Source organism: Ambystoma mexicanum, chromosome 14, assembly GCF_040938575.1.
Source record: "Ambystoma mexicanum isolate Mex_15411 chromosome 14, UKY_AmexF1_1, whole genome shotgun sequence".
NCBI lineage: Eukaryota > Metazoa > Chordata > Amphibia > Caudata > Ambystomatidae > Ambystoma > Ambystoma mexicanum.
In genome coordinates this window covers 188330436-188347608 of record NC_090940.1, presented here as the reverse complement: position 1 = coordinate 188347608, position 17173 = coordinate 188330436, and the positions used below count along the sequence as shown (strand labels likewise).

At 46.4% G+C, this 17173-nt stretch overlaps 1 protein-coding gene across 4 annotated transcripts in view; it reads right to left on the bottom strand.

Moving 5' to 3' along the window:
• DAAM1 (dishevelled associated activator of morphogenesis 1) overlaps window positions 1–17173 on the bottom strand; it is an 896952-nt gene that overhangs the window by 143708 nt on the left and 736071 nt on the right. For 3 of the 4 annotated variants that reach the window (XM_069638889.1, XM_069638891.1, XM_069638890.1), the window contains 3 exons: window positions 10713–11021; window positions 9618–9725; window positions 1571–1597 (listed from right to left, as the gene is read on the bottom strand). In XM_069638889.1, coding sequence (XP_069494990.1) covers window positions 1571–1597; window positions 9618–9725; window positions 10713–11021 — 444 coding nt within the window. The remainder of the gene's footprint in view (window positions 1–1570; window positions 1598–9617; window positions 9726–10712; window positions 11022–17173) is intronic. The other variant, XM_069638892.1, reaches the window with a different exon arrangement.

Genomic DNA, 17173 nt, shown 5'->3' with positions numbered 1-17173 from the left:
GCGATGCAGTCGTTGAGTGTAGGAGAGGCAGGGGAAGAGATGGTGGACAGAAGGTGGGTTGGGGAGAGAGAGGAGGGCTCAGTGTCACGAATTTGAGAGATTTTAGAGGAAAAGTAGTGAGCGAAGATATTAGCAGAAAGGAAGGAGGTAAATAATATTGACTTGGGAGGTGTGAACAAAGATTGTAGGGTAGATGACATTTTGTGGGGATGATTGTGAAGGGAGGAGAGTGGAAAGGCCTACTGCCAGTGCAATACTAAAAAGACCATCAGCTTCCTACAGGGTAGTAAACAGCCAGTTACGTACCGCAGAACCGTACCTGTAATGGTTCTATGCTATGTGACAAAGGATAGGACAATTCAAACATTACAACAAAATTAACTCAATCGCAGCAGTGATTACCCTTGCTGTTGCCTTGTCAACCAATCAAAACAAGGTGGCATCCATAGTCTTGAAAGACTGTGTATTTTACTATACACTTTCATTTCTAGATCGATGAACCAGACAACTTGTTACTCCAGAATCAAGTTGTCAAGAATCTGCAAATTGCCCACACCTTACCCATTAAATGATGCCTGCCAAGAATGCTCAGATGCAGCCTTTATGACAACCGAAGTGTCCACTGGAATCAGAAAGGTTTCGAGTGCCTTTGTACACACCATGTTCCCATGAACCTATTCAGTTGAAAACATCCACATTTAATGAATTGGCTTATTTCAGGTGCCTGCAACTGTAGAATCTCCAGATGTGGACAATTTAACCCATGCCTGGTCAGAATAGTCATTACTGAGGGGTCATAGGAATCCCTGCCCAAAGCATCTGGAGAAGGGCAGGTTGCAGACCCCTAATCCAAGTTTCAGTATTCAGAGTCATGTGCCAACCTCAACGAAGGGGGTAACGCACAATAAAGACATTGAGGAAGACATACATGTGATGGATGAAGAAGAATATAGAAGGCTATGGGTGATTAAAGTAGGACGACTGTTGAATGGCTATTTAAATAGTGTGGAGGTAAAGAAAGGGAACACGGTAAGAGATAAAGCACACAATGGATATGCGGAGCAGAGACTTTATAAAGGCACATAAGGCTGAGAAAAAAAAGAAATTATCTGTGAAAAGAAAGAATCAGAAAAATAAAAGATACAACACAGCATGGAAAGGTTAACATGTATGCAAGTGACAGGGCACCAGAGTTATTAAGACAAGACAATATTTCAGGTAAATTACAGGATTGCTTGCGTTACAATAAACATACATTTTCATATAAAAAATATGGGACATTTATTTCTTAACATGAATGTACTCCGAGTGAAAATACTCAAAGGATTTTTAACCCCTGAATTCCCGTAGGAAATCATTGTAGGCTCCGTCCACTCCAGAGTTAAGAGGAAATGCTGGATTTGCCAAAAAATGCTAACTTTGTTATTGCAAATGCTAAAAACAACGTCAATACACCTGGAATGCCTTGACAAAGCAGCTCTTTTGTATAAGGATTGCGGCTTTTCATACCTTTCCAGTGTACACTATTCAGTTATTGCAAAATGTGCACAGTAAGCAGCAGCAGACTCACCTGCTTGGAGGTATTCAGGAAGTAGTCCTAATTCATAGCAGACGCATGGGCAAGCCAATCAGCAGTGCGTAATTCAGTGGTCACAGCAAAAGAGAGCGAGAGAGGAAGAGAGGAGCCAAAGCAGAGTCAGCAAGACATACTGTATGCGACTTGGTGATTTGCTGCAACAGAAGCATTCAGATAAGCGAGATACAAGATAGAGTGATGCAATCGGGAAAGCTCTAGCTCTTAGCCTGCAGAGCAGTGTGCTGCGGAAGCATATATGTGACTCTCTTATTGCACAATCATAAAGCGTGTTCAAAGCGGTCACATATCTGACAAGTTCTGCAGGTGTAATATAACATTGTAAAAAAAAGTCAGCACATCTGTACCCTCCCCCCCCTTTCTCTAGCTCCTCAAAGCATAACATCTTTTAGATTCTATACACATTCATCCATGCACCTCCCTCGGGAAGAGCAAAGCGCGCTTCGTTTCAGTGCTCCGTGATACTACTTGACTGTTTCGTTCATGACTATCATGACTAAACGTTTTGTGAGCAAAAGCATCACTGTAGATTACGTTTCATGAAAATTGCCTAGACAATGCCAAAAAGCACCCATAGACAGAAGGGTTCCTCTCATATTTCGAGCTTCCATAAATACAAATCGCTCCCCTTCTGAGAGGAACTTCTGTGAAGCAGACTGGCTACACACAAAACTCTTTTGTATTTGCTATAAGACATTGCCCTCCAAACTCCTGCTTGAACATTACGGCGTAAGGCATCAAGACGGCAACTCAATTCACTCTCTCTATGTGGCAATGAGAGAAAAGGTCCCACATCTAGCATCGCAATCAACAGGCTGAGCCCTCACCAGCCATTCTGCAAATTGTGTGCGCTTTGCTTTCACAATATACAGCTAGTTCATGTTTCCTGAAGCCAAGAAGCGCTCAGTGCTGCTAAATGGAGAAAAGGTTAAGTGGCGGGAGAGAAATGTCTGAAATAAACACAAATGTTAGCAAGTGCAGAAGGAACCTAAAAAAAGCGCAAAAAAAGGTGTTCACTCGAGCAGTTGTAACACTTTGGTGTCCCATCAAGGACAATCGGGCAACATCCATCGGAAAATACTTACCGGTTACATTTCCAAGCAAATGCATCTCTCTTTGGCTCGTGCTTTCGATCTACTGATATAAAGTAGCTTGCTGACCAACTGTTTTGCAGCCACCACCTCATTTGGACGAGGCATTTTGTGTTCTAATAATGTTTAAATGCTGCTATGGCCCCCTGGTGATATTTTACATTCCCTCGTGGTGCCATAATACCAATTATTTCCCAGAGTATTCTGAAGAGGGAACAATAGGATGATTGCTGTGGACTTTATTGAAACATATCAAAGTTGCAGACTTATTATAGGTAGGTTCCTGTTTGTCTGGCATGAGGTAGTATCTAAAGCAGGGGTCTACTACCTGCAGCTTTTAGATGTTGTGGACTACTACGCCCACGATGCCTCACCACAGACTCTTCAGGCTAGAGCGGATTAGATTTGGGTCCAAAACATCTTGTGAGCCAGCTGTGAAGACGCAAGCTCTAAAAGCACATCAAGTTTACAATGCATTAGCAAAAGGACGAATTTGCTCTTGCCTGAAGACATTTCAAAGCTGCTTCTCCCATCTAAACCTTAATGTAGAATCTGGAACAGGCTTGCACAATAAAAAGTTACTCAAAGTAGTGACTGAAGTACTCATAGTCGCCTTTCCTCCATACTGCATAGGGGCTCTGGCACAAGGAGGGGACTGGTACCATTTTGCCCCCCCAAAAAAGCAACTTCCCCCTTTAAGTTTGGAGCGTGGCCGAGGGCGTAGTCACGCCCCGCTAGCCCCAACCACAGGCGCCTCACCTCAGTCCCCTTTGTAGTATTGGCCCAGAGAAGGACTAGCCTGCTAGATATTTTGTTTAGGGGGATGGCTGGTGGGTTGTATGGGGGCAAGGTTATTATGGGCTAGGAGTACTTCAGTCACTATTATGAGAAACTTTGTATTACTAGTATCTTCCGTCCCCTTTCCTCCATACTGTAAGGGCGATTCCAATGCACCATTTCTCAGGGAGAAATGGCACAAGCTATCATGAACTATTGGAGAACAGGTTTTTAGTACTGCCTGTCTGAATGCTGCATCTGACCTCGCTCTAGTGTCGAGGCAATAATGTTTACAGAAGCCGAAGGTGACGCCAATGCGGCAGCCTTACTCATGACGTCCCACAGCACTTGTCTGCCATGAGGATACAGTTCAAAGCATAGGTATCAAGGCCTTCTGCCAAAGTCTCTTTCACAATAACATTCACTTATTGCAGAGGGCCTGACATAACAAACAAGCACCAAATTTCCTTTCTTATCCGGATTTTCACATTCAAAATAGGTCTCCCTCGATCGGGCTCAGACCCCTTAGCACAATGTTCACAATTGGTCTCTTTCGTTCAGGCTTGGACCCTGTAATCTCACTTTCTAAACTTTCTTCTTTGTATCAAAAATCGAAGACTTTCGATTGAGCGATGGATTTTGCATAAACCGTCACAGGACCACTTCAATTCACTTAATTTCTCATTCTTATCTTTTACTGTCTCTTTTGCCCCTTCTTGGCTGGATACCTCACTGAGACCATTCATTGAGCACACTTGCGATGCCGGACCACTCTGTCACTGGTATTGTATCTTTCTTTGTTAAAGTTCTAACATCCATCAGCAAATAAGCTTTCCTCGCGTCTTTCATCACACGCGTTACCAATCTTCGTTCTTGTGCTCTTTATAAAATATTCTGCTTGCAACCTTGACTTCAACACAGACCGGTCTTGCATCGGTCTCCCCAACTCACCGGCTGTATTGTTCTTTGTAGCACTGCTTTGATCCTGGAGCCAAGGACGGTGCTGCAGCAGCTGCTGCCCCTCCCTGCCCAGTCATGCAGGAGGGCACCGGGTATCTCTGACACACAATGCAGGATTCTTCAGTCTGCTTTCCTGGCCTTATGCTTTTTAATCGCAAGGATTCAGGAAAGTAATGGTTAATCGCCGGAAAGGTGCAGATTATCTCTCTCCTTGTGCATCCTTCTTGGTTTGCAGTCTTTCTTCCCTCGTTCAGCTGCCATCAGGAAAATATTGTTTCTTCGTGTGGTTTGCCTCGCTCAGAGTATGCTCTCGTGCTCCGCATTTTATACGTGTGGGGAAGCTTAATGGAAATCAGGTGCAAATGGTTACCAGTAATTGACTGACCTTGCCAGTCAGTCAATTACTGGAATTCCAGGATGACATGATGGCACTGTGCAAATTTAAAACCACGGAACTGGCACCTAGAGGAAATACATCCAATTTACCTCCATCCCAATAGAAGGGGATAATATAATAACCTAAATAAAGAACCAATGGAGAAAGGGCAAATTAGGGGATCTGATAAGGGTCGCCCAAGGCAAGGACCAATCCTGGGCCAGTATACAATTATACCCATTGCCCCAGGTGTTTAAAATGGGCCAGGGAAAAATGGATTCACACAAGCTTGGAAAAAGCAGATCAGCGTATCACTGCTCCCTGGATAAAATAGAGGCCGCTACCTGGACAAAGTTAACTTGCCTGCCAGCGACATCTCAGCAGAAACTTAGGCCGGAGTCATACTACCAGGAACTGCAGTGTACAGGAGGTCAGGACCACAGCCAGGCTCCACCTCAGACACCTGAAAGGGGGCAGAAGGCCTGAGGACTGGGCACTTCCCAGAGAATTCTGAGTTGAAAGAATCCTGAAAGAGGGAATCCTGGCAGGAGAGTTAAAATAATGACTGCCTGACAAGGACCTAAACAAAGAGGGGGACAAAATATTCTCTGCGTTCAAGGAATGTAGCTATTGGGAGGTAAGAGCTTCTAGCCTAAACCAAAAAGGCAGGGGCTGAAGAGAGTGGGCACCCTGTCCTGTGAAAGAATCCAGAGTCAAGAAGACATTCAGACCATTGAGAAGTCTAGAGAAAGACCTTTAAGAAAACCCCTTGGAGGGGGATTATCCAGTGAACCAAAAGAAAGCAGGAGACCACTGAGAGGACCAGTGGTGGCGGTGGAAAAGTCAAAACACATCAATACTCCTAGGAGGGGATAGACAGAGGGTCTGTCTGCCTGTGGCGGAGAAAGACTTTCCTAACACAGATTGAAGAAGGGAATGATCTGAGGTATTCCTCTTCTCGAAGAGGCAAGTGCATTATTGGCTGGGGTAAAGGACTTCACAACACAACAACATTGATCACGCAAGACAGCAAAAGAGGGGCATACCCTGACCCATGAGCAAATCGAGAAAACCCCTGGAAATAGCCAGGGGCCCGTAGAAAGGTCTGGCGCAGGAAATGGAAGGACTTCAAAAGGTCTGGAAAACTGGAAGACCGAAATGAGGGGACAGGCCAGAATCATGTGTATTCCCTGTGAGAAACCTAGGGTTATTCTCCCATGTAGACCCAGAGAATCCTCTATTCAGATGGCCAGGGGAGGGCCATCGCTTTTGGATCCAAACCCTGGGGGCGGATGCGCAAGGGAGGATCACCTGGGTAGGGGCATCTGAGGTCACGCTCAGAGGAATACCCCAGGTGAGACACAGTATTCTAATAGGATGGAGGGTAAGGAGGAAGCAGTCCAGGAAGCCTTCATGGGATATGCAGGCTCCATTGTTCCTGACCAAGGGGGCATAAATATCATGCCAGAACAAAACCAGGCAAGGAGGAGCGCCAGATGAGCCAATGCCCTGGCTCTAACCTCAACCTATTTTTGTCTTCCCCTGGTTCAGACCATATGGAGCATTATCAAGATCAGTACTTCCATGGTAAGATGTCTGGGGTAGGGAGTAACCTAACAAAAGGGGAATCATCCCCTTTGTATAACAGGGGATTTCCCCCTCTCTTCTGCCAATCAATTTATCATAAAATGTCTGTTCCCGTCTTGTCCTGCCTCTCCCTCCCCATTTCCAACATGTACTGAGACAAGGGAGAGGCGAATGGGAGCAGTGAAGATAACCCATAGACATAACAGTGAAAAGCAGAGAGAGGCCAACCATGTTACATCACTAGGCTGTCCCACTAGTTGAGTCAGGCAAGGTCAGGCTGTTTACCTTAACCATTCAGACCCAACTTCACTTGACCCTCAGTTAGGATATAAAAAGGTGTGGTTCTGTCAGAGAAGATGAGCAAGCCGGGGTTGCTGGTTGGAACGTGGAGGCTGCAGCACGAGAAGCCTGGGAAGTCCGGAGGAGAGCAGGACTCCGCGGAGCATTTGTGGCTGGAGGGTTGCAGCGTGGCAAGGGAGCCGTGTCTCCATGGAGCCGGAGTGAGGCGAGTTGCTAATGGTTGGCCGCGTGCAGGCCAGTGCTCGTTCCCCTGGTACTTGTGCCAGTCCCAGGGCCATCTGAGGGGCAGGTGATAAGACCCTGACCTTGGCCCATAGAACCCAAAGAAGCTGATCACCAGCTATGCACTATTTGGGCGAGTCTCATAGCAAGAGAGGAATTCAGTGGTGTATGTGTGGCTGGAGCAGAGATTTGAAAGTGGAAAGCGGCGCAGAAAGAGGAAAGCAAGGAAAACAAGGTGTGCGAGTGGTACAAAGATAGCAAAAGACAGAAGAGAGGGCGCGAGCGACCCTAAAGACAGAAAAAGGGCCTTTGCAAGATGAAGGAAAGTAAAGAGAAGGCACGGGAGACCTGAAAGCAGAAGAGAGGATTCAAGCGACCTGAAAGACAGAAAGTGCATTTACAAGTTAAAGGAAAGAGGGTGCAAGCGAACCGAAAGCTAAAAAGAGGGTGCCAGCAACCCAAAGGATGGAAAGAGGGCATTTGAAAGAATTGGAAGGCAAAAGAGAGGGTGTGAGCAACCCAAAAGTAAGAAAAGAAGGTGCAAGGGTGCACAACAAAGTGAAAAGAGTGTGCCAGGGGCACAGCAAAACAAGGAGTGTGCAAGAGGCACAGCAAAGAGAAAGAAGGTACAGGAGTGCACTGCAAAGCGGGAGTAAAAGGGCAAAGTGAAACAAGATAGAAGAAAAGATACAAAGCTTGAGGAGAGGGGTTAGACACCAGAGTGGTCGCGCAGGGGTGGAGCAAAAGCCATGAGTTTCCTAAAGTCTGACACTGCTCTATGGAAGGAACTGTGTCAACGTTTGTTTGAGACCAGAGGGGCCTAAGCTTGGGGAAGGGAACCCTGAGAGGCCCGCAGATACATTTTGATCCTTTGCAGGAGAGGCCTAGACTTGGGGAAGGGAACCCTGAGAGGCCGGACCAGAACTGTTTGCTTTGTTTGGAACTGGAAGGAGGAAAGCTTGGGGAAGGGATCCCAGGCAACACAGACATTGTGAACTTTATTTGGTGCAAGAGCCCTACGTGGAAGGTACCAAGGGCAACCCTTGTTGTGTTCACCTATCTTTTTTCTGAAACTGGCAGAACTACACCCAATGGTAAGGTCACCCAAAACAAGTCATGGTTTACATTTCTTTTTTTTTGAGCCACCATTTTTTCTTTAAGAAGACCCAGAACACATTTTGTCTAAGAGTGAGGGGAAGCATAGGTTTTGACACAGACAGACTTTGGTTTTGGATTTACGGACATCGATGGCCCTTAGAAGCATCAGTTGAGGGAAAAACCCCTTTAGAGTTAGGGCCAGTTAGGAATTACCCCAACCCAACAAAGTTTTTTCAATTAGGGTTTTCGAACTGTTGCTTTTGAGCCAGTGTGTCTCTTGTTACTATGCCTGTCTCATTCCTCAAGGGAATTGTCATATGAATCCATCATTTGTTTTATTCAGAGAGTAGTGCCGGACTTTGGTAGACTAGGTTTACGAACGCTTCCATCGGTCAAGAAGTGAAGATTTCTTTTGAAGGTTTAGGATTAGATGGGTGGCTAAACAACTCCTCGGAGTAGGTTTGAACTTTTGTTTTGGCAACCCTCTTTGGACTTTGGCTAATAGAATAGGGTAGGTGCCCCCCAAGGGATATGGATTTACAATTATATCCATGACTTTTTATGTTTGTGGAAATTAATATTCTAAGGTGCAAGGCATAAATGGAGAACCATACTTTGTGTTGTCCATACCTTGACTCGCTGCTACAGATGGACTCACTACTACTTCTAGGTAATTCCCTAGCTCCTATAGCAGTTTTTCCAACCCACAAACAGTTACTTAATAAAGACTCGTTAAACACTACTCTTGGCCTCTCATTCTCATTTCACATCTTCACAACCTTTATTTTTACGCACCATTGGGCACTTACAGGCCTACATTGTAAATTGGGGGTGGAGGTGGCAGCTTGTAAGGTAGTCTTGTTCCTGGATGTGATCGAAGACTATTCCATAGCTTCATGGTGTTTTGGAAGCAGACTGGTTTTCCAGGGAGCTCAATCCGGTCTTCTCTTCCAGCTTATCAGTTCAATTAAAATTAAATTAATTTGTCAATCAGCTATTTAAAACTGGTGCTTTGCAGAGGAAGGGGGTGCTTCTTTTTGGCCTTTTTTATGTACAGTGTCATCTACACCATTTTCTCTGTGATTATGCTTAAAGTATTGCCAAGGATTTCAGCTCAGTTTTTAAAGTTGTTGAATTTCACACAGTCCAACCATTAAATGATCACTAAACCTGGTAATATAATAACACGCTTTAAGATAGTCAGCTGATATTGTTGGACATGTACAGCCTGTTTCAAACATATATTTTCCCTCCTTTAAGCTCTCCACCTCTCCAGAGAGAAATGGAGAGAGAAAAACACAAAGTCGGTTAGGTCTCAATGCCCCAAACCCCTTTCCTCAGTCTTTTTCTTTCTCTCTTCCCATAATCACTAATTTTCAAAAGTATGCATACAACTGTCGTTCATAGCGGTTCTTTTAAGAACTATTTGGCGCCTACTGTGTAGCTATTAAATTGTTTACGCCACAGAGCATGAACCAAAAACACTTGTTGAATTGTTAGTCCAAACTTCAATTCTACATATGTTCTTAAAATAAACAAAAGTTTAACAGAAAAAGTCTCTAACAAGCTGAAGTTTGTAGAACACTATATTTCTGATTGCGCAAAAGGTTACCTGCTGTCTTTGGTAAGCAGAGAACGTCCTTTCAATGTCTTCCAGGTCTAAAATCTTAAAGACTTTAGCGTCATCAATATCAGTCCACAAAGTTCCCTCCAATTTGTTCTGTAAATACAAGGGCACAGTAAGCAATGTTTCTCGCAAAACGTTTGTATGTAGCTGAATAATTAAAGATACCATAACAATGTAAACGCTGCACTCTAAAAGGGAACTTAAGAGTAAAATAATCATGTTTTAGATTTTTGTCATTGTCTGAGCAATAAAAGGTTCATTAATTTCAAATGTGCTTAAAACATGAATAAAATATAAACTGTTATTTCATTTGTTTTTGACAAGTTTTTAATTAAACTAGAATGATATATAGTATCAATCAGAAGTGAACCTCATTTCCTCTTGCAATCCTTATATTGCAGCTGGGCCAACATTTCCTTTGGCTGGATCGAGGTAGTGTCCGAGCCAGAAATGTCGCAGTTGAACGAGGCCATTCGTCTATAAAACTTGTACATGTAAGTGGGCTTGAAAAATGCATTTTCTGCCATGAACCCATAACACGCATAAAATGTTATGTTAAAAGTACAAGTACTATAGCACATCTTCAAGAACATTATAAATATTCTTACGCTAATGTTGGATTAATGGTAAACCCATCCAAAACCCTTTATGAGAAAATGGAGGCTGTCTACAAATGTGGGAAAAAGAAATCCAATTGATAATATTCTTGTCAAGTACAAATAACCTAAGCAGTATGTGCTTTGAATATTCTATAGATCAACAATGGCCAATTAAAATGATTGGTTTAGATCGGCCACTTTTCTTTTAATCCAATGAATTACCGGTTGCAACTGTCAAATTGAAAATGTAGTGGGGCAGAAATGGGTTGTATATGCACGATTAATGTTCACATGATTATTCCTTTTATGACAATGGAATAATTTGATATATCATTTTAAGAATAAAAAATGCTTTGCAGAGAATGAAATAAAATTGTACAGCTGTTTTGCCAATCACATGCTAATATTAGTACTGTTGCTTTTTTCCATTACAAATTGGTAAAATAGCTTCCTATCTGTCACCATGCCAATAAGACCTCACCTCTGGCAGCTTGGCCCAGTTGAAAGATTTAAGAGGATTTGCAGGCTGTGGAATGGTTTTCTTTTTGAGCACTGGGCCCAGCGGTGCTCCTGGTGGTGCTGTTAGGCCCCCCATAGGAGGGGGTCCGGGAGGAGGGGGTGGACCACCAGGTGGAGGCGGAGGTGGTGGGGGTGGTGGCATCATCCCACCAGTTGGAGGTGGTGGGGGAATAAGAGGTAGTCGACTGCCTGGGGCGACAGATGGCATGGGGCCACCAGGTGCTCCAGGTGGAAGAGGCGGGCCTCCAGGAACTGGAGCACAAATGGCTCTCTGAAAAACAAAAGGCAAAAATATTCATGAATAGTAAAGTTACGTCTTGACATTTCCAATCAATGCTCTTCATTCCAGCCCAAAAATAAAGAATGAAAAAGCATGTCAAGAAAGGAAAAAAACAGCAATGCAAACAATATTGTTTGGGGGCCTGTCACATTGAACAGCTTTTTTAAAATATGTATCCTGTTATAAGGAGGCAACGTCCTTGGTGCAGATGCCCATGCCCACAACCAACCAACCTCACATCAAACTGAACCCTTGTAAGCACAGCATGGACAGGACCAATACAAGGCAGACAAGGACACAGAACGCATCTGCAGGAGACCAGATAACTGCAGCCTGATCAACACCCCCTTTATTCCCAAGCACAGAATGGAGAATCATGAAATTCTTAGCGAAGGAGGTACTGACATTCTTCTTAACAGAAACAGGTTTTCAGATGACAAGGCAATATCCCACATATCTGTTCTAAACCACTTTAAACTCATTCATGCTAAGCGGACTGGCCAAAAAGTAGGCAGTATAGCATGGCACACAAGGAACATCTAAAAATGTTGACTCCACAGGAATGGTTTCCTGTACTGTGAAGGACACCTGATACACTTTGCACTAAATCATAAAACAACCTCTTCCGTACTTATTTACAAACCACCCTGATACAAGCCAGCCTATGCAGAAAACCTCAGATGCAGATGACTAACCTGGCGCTAGAACATACACCACTAAACATCCTCAAACATTTGGTTTGAGGAACAAAAAATATTCCATGCCCAGAAGTTTCACCTCCTAGATGGCTTTTTTCCACCTCAAACAAATTGTAAAAGAGGCAACGCATACCATAGGTCACAACGTCTATGCAATATTCTGCAAAGACCAGATAACACCACACCATTCAGGAACTATGGAGCAACATAATATAATTATACCTATTATTATCAACACATATATGTGCAAACTCGGGACACACAAAAGCCATGCAACAAACCTCACCAGCAGATGGAAATCCCTGAAACCTTGAAGAACTCAGAAATCCAATGGAAGAGATTAAGCCAAACCCCCATGAATGAAATCTTCGCAACACAACAGAACTTGACGCCTGAAGCTCTGGCATCCTCACACCAATAAAACACAACAGTTCAGAAAAAAGGCAGCACCAAGATGGACGAACCCCATCTAACCAAATCAAATAATGCCTTCCAGATTAACATTACCACATCACAATCTTGCGTGCCTCAGAACACAGGCTGATACTATTGGACTACATAAGGTGTCTCCCACATAATCCCTTTGGCATAAAACCATATCAACCCACAGAATCCTATCCTCACCCAACCTTTCACCTACCCTTTTCCCTTCACTCTCGTGTAAATCGTCACAATGGGTCTAGCAAACCAGCGAGACTACTTCGCTCTGCCCATCCTTGCAATAGGCACAGACAAGCACACAGTACCAGTAACGCTAGACAAGTAATCCAATAACCAGATCTCCTGACAGGTTGAGGCAAGTTTAGAAGGTTTAAGAGTAGAGCATCTTTATAATATGTGGCATATGAACAAGGACTGTTATGCAGGGATTGTGTTTTAAGTGAAATTCGAATGAAAGGCAAAAATAGGAATCATAGCAATTAACCAGGTTACTCACCGTAGTGACCACCTTACTCCTAGTCCATAGTCCCCCTTCCTCCATACTTATGGGACATCTCTCCGTCCTGTGGGACGGGACCGGAGCACTTTGTAAAAAGCATCCAAACATTTTGCAAAAATGTGCCCTTCCTCTCTTTCTTGAGTGGGGCCCGGCACGCGGCCGCAACCCTGCCCACCTCGGCTCAGCCCCACGCATCGCCCATCAGTCCTTTTCCATCACCAGGTCTAGGACCTATTAGCAATAACAGAGGAACCTTATTAGAGGGGACAGTGGACTAGGAGTAAGGTGGTCACTACAGTGAGTAACCTGGTTATACTCCTACGTCCGTCCCCTTTCCTCCATACTTATGGGAGATTCCCAAGCACTCCTAACAGGAACTTTGGGTGGATGGAAATACCCCTTATTGAAAAAGGTTTTTCAGCACAGCCTGACCAAACTGAGCATCAGCTCTTGAGCTCATGTCTAGACAATAGTGCTTACAAAAAGCAGATGGGGAGGCCTGAGTAGCTGCCCTAGCAATGGTCTCCCAGGGGACATATTTCTGAAAGGCAACCGTGGCTGCCTTGCCCCGCACCAGGTGTGCATGAATGCCTTTCGGAGGCTTCAGCCTTTGGACAGTGAAAGACTCCGTAATGCAGGCGGCGATCCACCGAGAAATAGTCGCCTTAGATGCCCGCTTACCTTGTGGGTTACCAAAGGTCACAAACAGTTGAGAAGTCCTAAGCTCGGAAGTTCTGTCCAGATAGAACTTAAGAGCCCTTCTGACATTGAGACAATGCAGAACCCTTTCTGCCTCTGAGACAGGGTTCGGAAAAAAGACTGGCAGGGAGATCGACTGATTCAGATGGAACTCAGATACCACCTTCGGCAGGAAAGCAGGATTTGTCCATAGGACCACCTTATCCTTTTGAAAGACTTAGAAGGGATGCTCCACCGACAAGGCCTGGTGCTCACTCATCCGCCTTGCTGACGTAACGGCGACTAAAAAGGACACTTTCCAGGATAGGTACTTGAGGTCCACAGTGGCCATCGGTTTGAAAGGTTTATGGCACAACGCCGTCAGGACCACATTCAGATCCCATGACGGGTGAGGACTACGAATCGGAGGATAGAGGCGTGTCAAACCTGCAAAATGCCTCTTAACCACTGGGTTACACAGAGAGTAAGAGCATTGATCCGTAGAAAGGCAAGCGGAAACCGTCGAAAGGTAAGATCTGCATGACAGAACGTGGACACCCGACTTTGCTAAGGAGGATGCAAAGGACAGTACTGTGTCAATTGTAGCCCCTCTTGGGTCTAACTGCTTGCTTAAACACCAATGACAGAACCTGAGCCATTTGCTTCTGTACTGGGACCTAGTCAAGGGTTTCCTGGCTGCCTAGATAATGCGCATGTTATCCGCAGACAAGTTAAGATGTTCTAAAGACTTGAACTCGGGCACCATGCCGCCAAGCTGAGCGATTGTGGGGAGAGGTGCCACAGTTGCTGCTCCCCTTGGTGAAGAAGATCAGGGGTCACTGGTAACCCGATCGGTGGCTACACCGACAGGTGTTGAAGTTCTGAGAACCAAAACCTGGCCGGCCACCACGGGGCTATGAGTAGTAGAGGACAGTTCGCCGAGCTCTTCAATTTGCAAATTGCTTGGTGAACCAGAGGCAGAGGTGGGAACGCGTAAACCCTCATGTTGTTCCATGGAATCTCAACGCAGGAAAATCCATGAGAGGACCTCCGCCTTCAATTCCCACTCGTAGCTGACCATTGTCCGCCGGCTGAGGGCATCCGCTGTGACATTCAGCTGGCCCGGGATGTGCACTGCAAGCAGCCAAACACCATGAAGAACAGCCCACTCCCAAATCTGGATGGACAGGTCCACGAGAGGGGGAGACTTGGTTCCCCCTTGCTTGTTGATGTAATACATCAACACCACATTGTCCGTGCATATTTGGACCGCCTTGTTGGCAATGATCGGTCTGAACGCTAGGAAGATCGCCAGAAGCTCCAGGTGATTTATGTGGAGGAGCTTGTCCTGAGGCGACCAGAGACCTGAAGAAGATCCAGCAACGCACCCCACCCCAGCAGGGAGGAGTCTGTCGTGACCGTCACCGTAGGGTCTGGGTCCTGAAACCCCGCACCCATCGACAGGTTGCTGAGAGATGACCACCACTCCAGGTCCACTCTCATGGAAGCCGGAATCATTATCAACTTGGAGTCCGGATCCACAGCCTGACGGCACAAACTCCGAAGAGCCATCTGAGTACACCTCATCTTGAGACTGAGAAGAGGAAGAGCCAACACATGCACGAGGCCATGAGGGCCAGAAGCCTCTGGAACCACCAGGCCAACATGCTCTCTGACTGTGCAAACATCTGACACGTGGCTAACAGATCGGCAACAGATCCGCCATTCTGTCCCTGGTCAGGTACACTCTGCAGTCGATTGTGTTCCAGCGGAAAACCAGGAAAATCAAGTCCTGCGAGACCGTCATGGAAGATTTCCGCCAGTTCACCGACAGCCCAAGATGGAACAGGAGCTGAAGGAGAGACTGAAGATTGCACGCGGCTTTCAACGGGCAAAGACTGCGCAAGAGCCAGTCATCTAAATACGGATACATATGGATACCCTGCAGACAAAGATAGGCTGCAATCACCGACATCATTTTCGTGAAGACACGCGGCGCCGAGCTGAGGCCAAAAGGAAGCACTCGAAACTGGAAGTGCTCCTCTCCCAAAGAGAAACAGAGATATCGCCTGTGTGGATTCCAAATCAGAATATGCATTTATGCATCCTGGAGATCCACCACGCTGAGCCAATCGCCCCTCTGCAAGGAAGATCGTATCTGGCTGGGCGTGATCATCTTGAATTTCTCTTGGGGTAGGGAAAGATTGAACTGGGAAAGGTCTAGGATGGTGCGTAGGCCAGCCTGGTTGGGTTTGGGCACCTTAAACAGCCGGAATTAGAAGCCCTCCCCTCGTTCCCCAAGGAGAACGGGTTCCACCGCTCTGAGGTCCAGAAGCTTCTGCACCTTGGCATTCAGGGAGGGCGATCCCGACAGCTGGAAAGGAGGGTTGATGGGTGGGGTAGGGGTAAGCGGAAGCCCGCCCGAGCGACTGACAAGACCCATTTGTCTTCGGTGATGGTCTGCCACGCCTCCCAATGAGACGCAATGCGTCCTCCCACCGGGGTCTCGTGCGAGCGCAGCAAACCCTCATTTTGTAGGTTTTTCAGTGGTGTTGCCACCTGAACCTAAGGAGGAGACTGAGGAGCAGGAGAAAAAACGAGTCCGCTGTTGTGTCTGGCCGTTATTCCCCAAAGGGGTATCCACTCTCCGAGATTTCCGGTCAAGGAAGCCACTGAAACCCGGGGAGGCCCGACTGCGACAGGTATCTCTGGGTTTTAAAGGGGGTTTTAACCATGACTGACAAGGACTTAGCTGTCTGCGTGCTATCCTTTGTCTTGGTCAGCTCTACATCCGTTGTAGAATGAAACAGCTCCTTACCGTCAAACGGAAGGTCGAACACCTTGTCCTGCACCTCCTTCGAAAACTTGGTGGCATGTAGCCACGCCTGTCGTGAGGTATCAACCCTCAGCATAAGGCCCCGAGCCGAGGTGTCTACGTGGTGAGCCGCAGCATCCAGGAGATCCTGGGCCAAGACCCTGGCGTCGGATAAGCCCGCCTTAAAATCCTCCAGCTTTTCGACCGGAATGAACTCCTCAAACTCCGACAGACCTTTCCACATCCGCATATTAGCCCCCGCTAACACTAGTTCGGCATTGGCCTGCCAGAGCTGCAAGGCCGAATTTGCGAAAATCTTCCTCCCAAGGGAGTCAAGAAGCTTGTCCTCCTTTCCCAGAACCTGAGTAGCCGTCATGGAAGAGGATGCTGCAGGTCTGGACTGTAAGGTAGCCGCCGCCGGCACCGTGGAGGAGGGGGGGCGGACAAGATGACAGGGCCACCTCTTCCGACGAATGCAGCCTGTATCGCACGTCAATTTTCTTATTGACGAAAAGTCCACAGTGTGGCTTTTCCCAAACCCTACGGACCTCGGCCAGAACGTCCTTATACAAGAACAGGCCGGTACGCTCCAAAGGAGATAGGGTGAACACCCCAGAAAGCACACCCTCCTGCGGAGCGGGTGCCTCGGGCACCGGAACATCCATGAAGCTCATCATGTCCAGTACCCGGTCATGGAAAGCTCTAAAAGAGCGGGGCAGATCCTCGTCGTCCTGATCGCCCTTCGCGTCATCCGATAGGTCAGGATCCTGCTGAACAGTTTCAGGCGCTGCCTTGTCCACGGGGACAATGGGGGTAATGGTGGAAGAGTCGGGGAAGGCACTGTAGGCAATGGAGGTGCCGGCGGGATCACCGGAGGAACAGGTGGAGCCGGAGGCGCGGGAGGACATATCTCCCTAAAAAGCCCTTTGAAATATTCCCTCATGGGGTCGGTACGCATGACCGTCTGAAATTTGCCGAAAAAAGCATCCTCCGGGGACTGTTTTGTAGCTAA